Here is a 553-nt window from a genome sequence, read left to right as displayed (position 1 = left end):
GACGCAGACCACAAACTCCAGTGCAAACTCGACGGACCCTCCAGCGTACTTCGTGATGGAGGGGGACCTCAAGCCTTGGGAGCTCTACAGCTTGGTCGGCGCCGAGAAACCAGAGACGCTGGACGCAATGAAGGGCTTCTTCACTCGCTACCGCGCGATCCGTGGGAAGGCGACCAACTTCGCGTACACACACGATGCCCTACAGCGCTTGTGGTGCTCTTTCATCCGACGCTGGAACGCCGCGCGACGCGAAGGCCTGTCCTTCACGTCCTGGCTCGAAGACCGCGAGGGCAATAGGAGCAACCACACTATTGGCGAGTTGCGGGAGCGCGTGTGTCAGCTGGCACAGCACGAGTAGCGAATCTGCTACGTGCACCTTGTGGAAGGCTGTGCGAACTGCTCTGAGACTCGGGATTGACCGACTCGCACTGAATGGGAGCTTCAACTGGAGCTCTGGCCACTGAGCGAGATAGAGCGGCAGGCAATCGGTCGCTACGACCGATCGCGGTCGCCGCTGGAGCAGGCGGAGATACGCAACACACTTCACCGCAGG

The 553-nt window shown here is 60.9% G+C and overlaps 1 protein-coding gene across 1 annotated transcript; it reads left to right on the top strand.

The window, feature by feature from the left end:
* Positions 1 to 55: 55 nt before the first annotated feature.
* On the top strand, positions 56 to 358 carry PPTG_18581 (hypothetical protein; the record flags this gene model as incomplete). The annotated part of the gene is made up of 1 exon (XM_008917140.1): positions 56 to 358. One exon carries the CDS (start codon positions 56 to 58, stop codon positions 356 to 358), a length of 303 nt encoding a protein of 100 aa, XP_008915388.1.
* Positions 359 to 553: the final 195 nt, after the last annotated feature.

The sequence above is a fragment of the Phytophthora parasitica genome, assembly GCF_000247585.1.
Source record: "Phytophthora parasitica INRA-310 unplaced genomic scaffold supercont2.94, whole genome shotgun sequence".
Taxonomy (NCBI): Eukaryota; Oomycota; class Peronosporomycetes; order Peronosporales; family Peronosporaceae; genus Phytophthora; species Phytophthora nicotianae.
The sequence above is the reverse complement of the archived record's forward strand: the minus strand, read 5'-3'. Positions and strand labels throughout refer to the sequence as shown.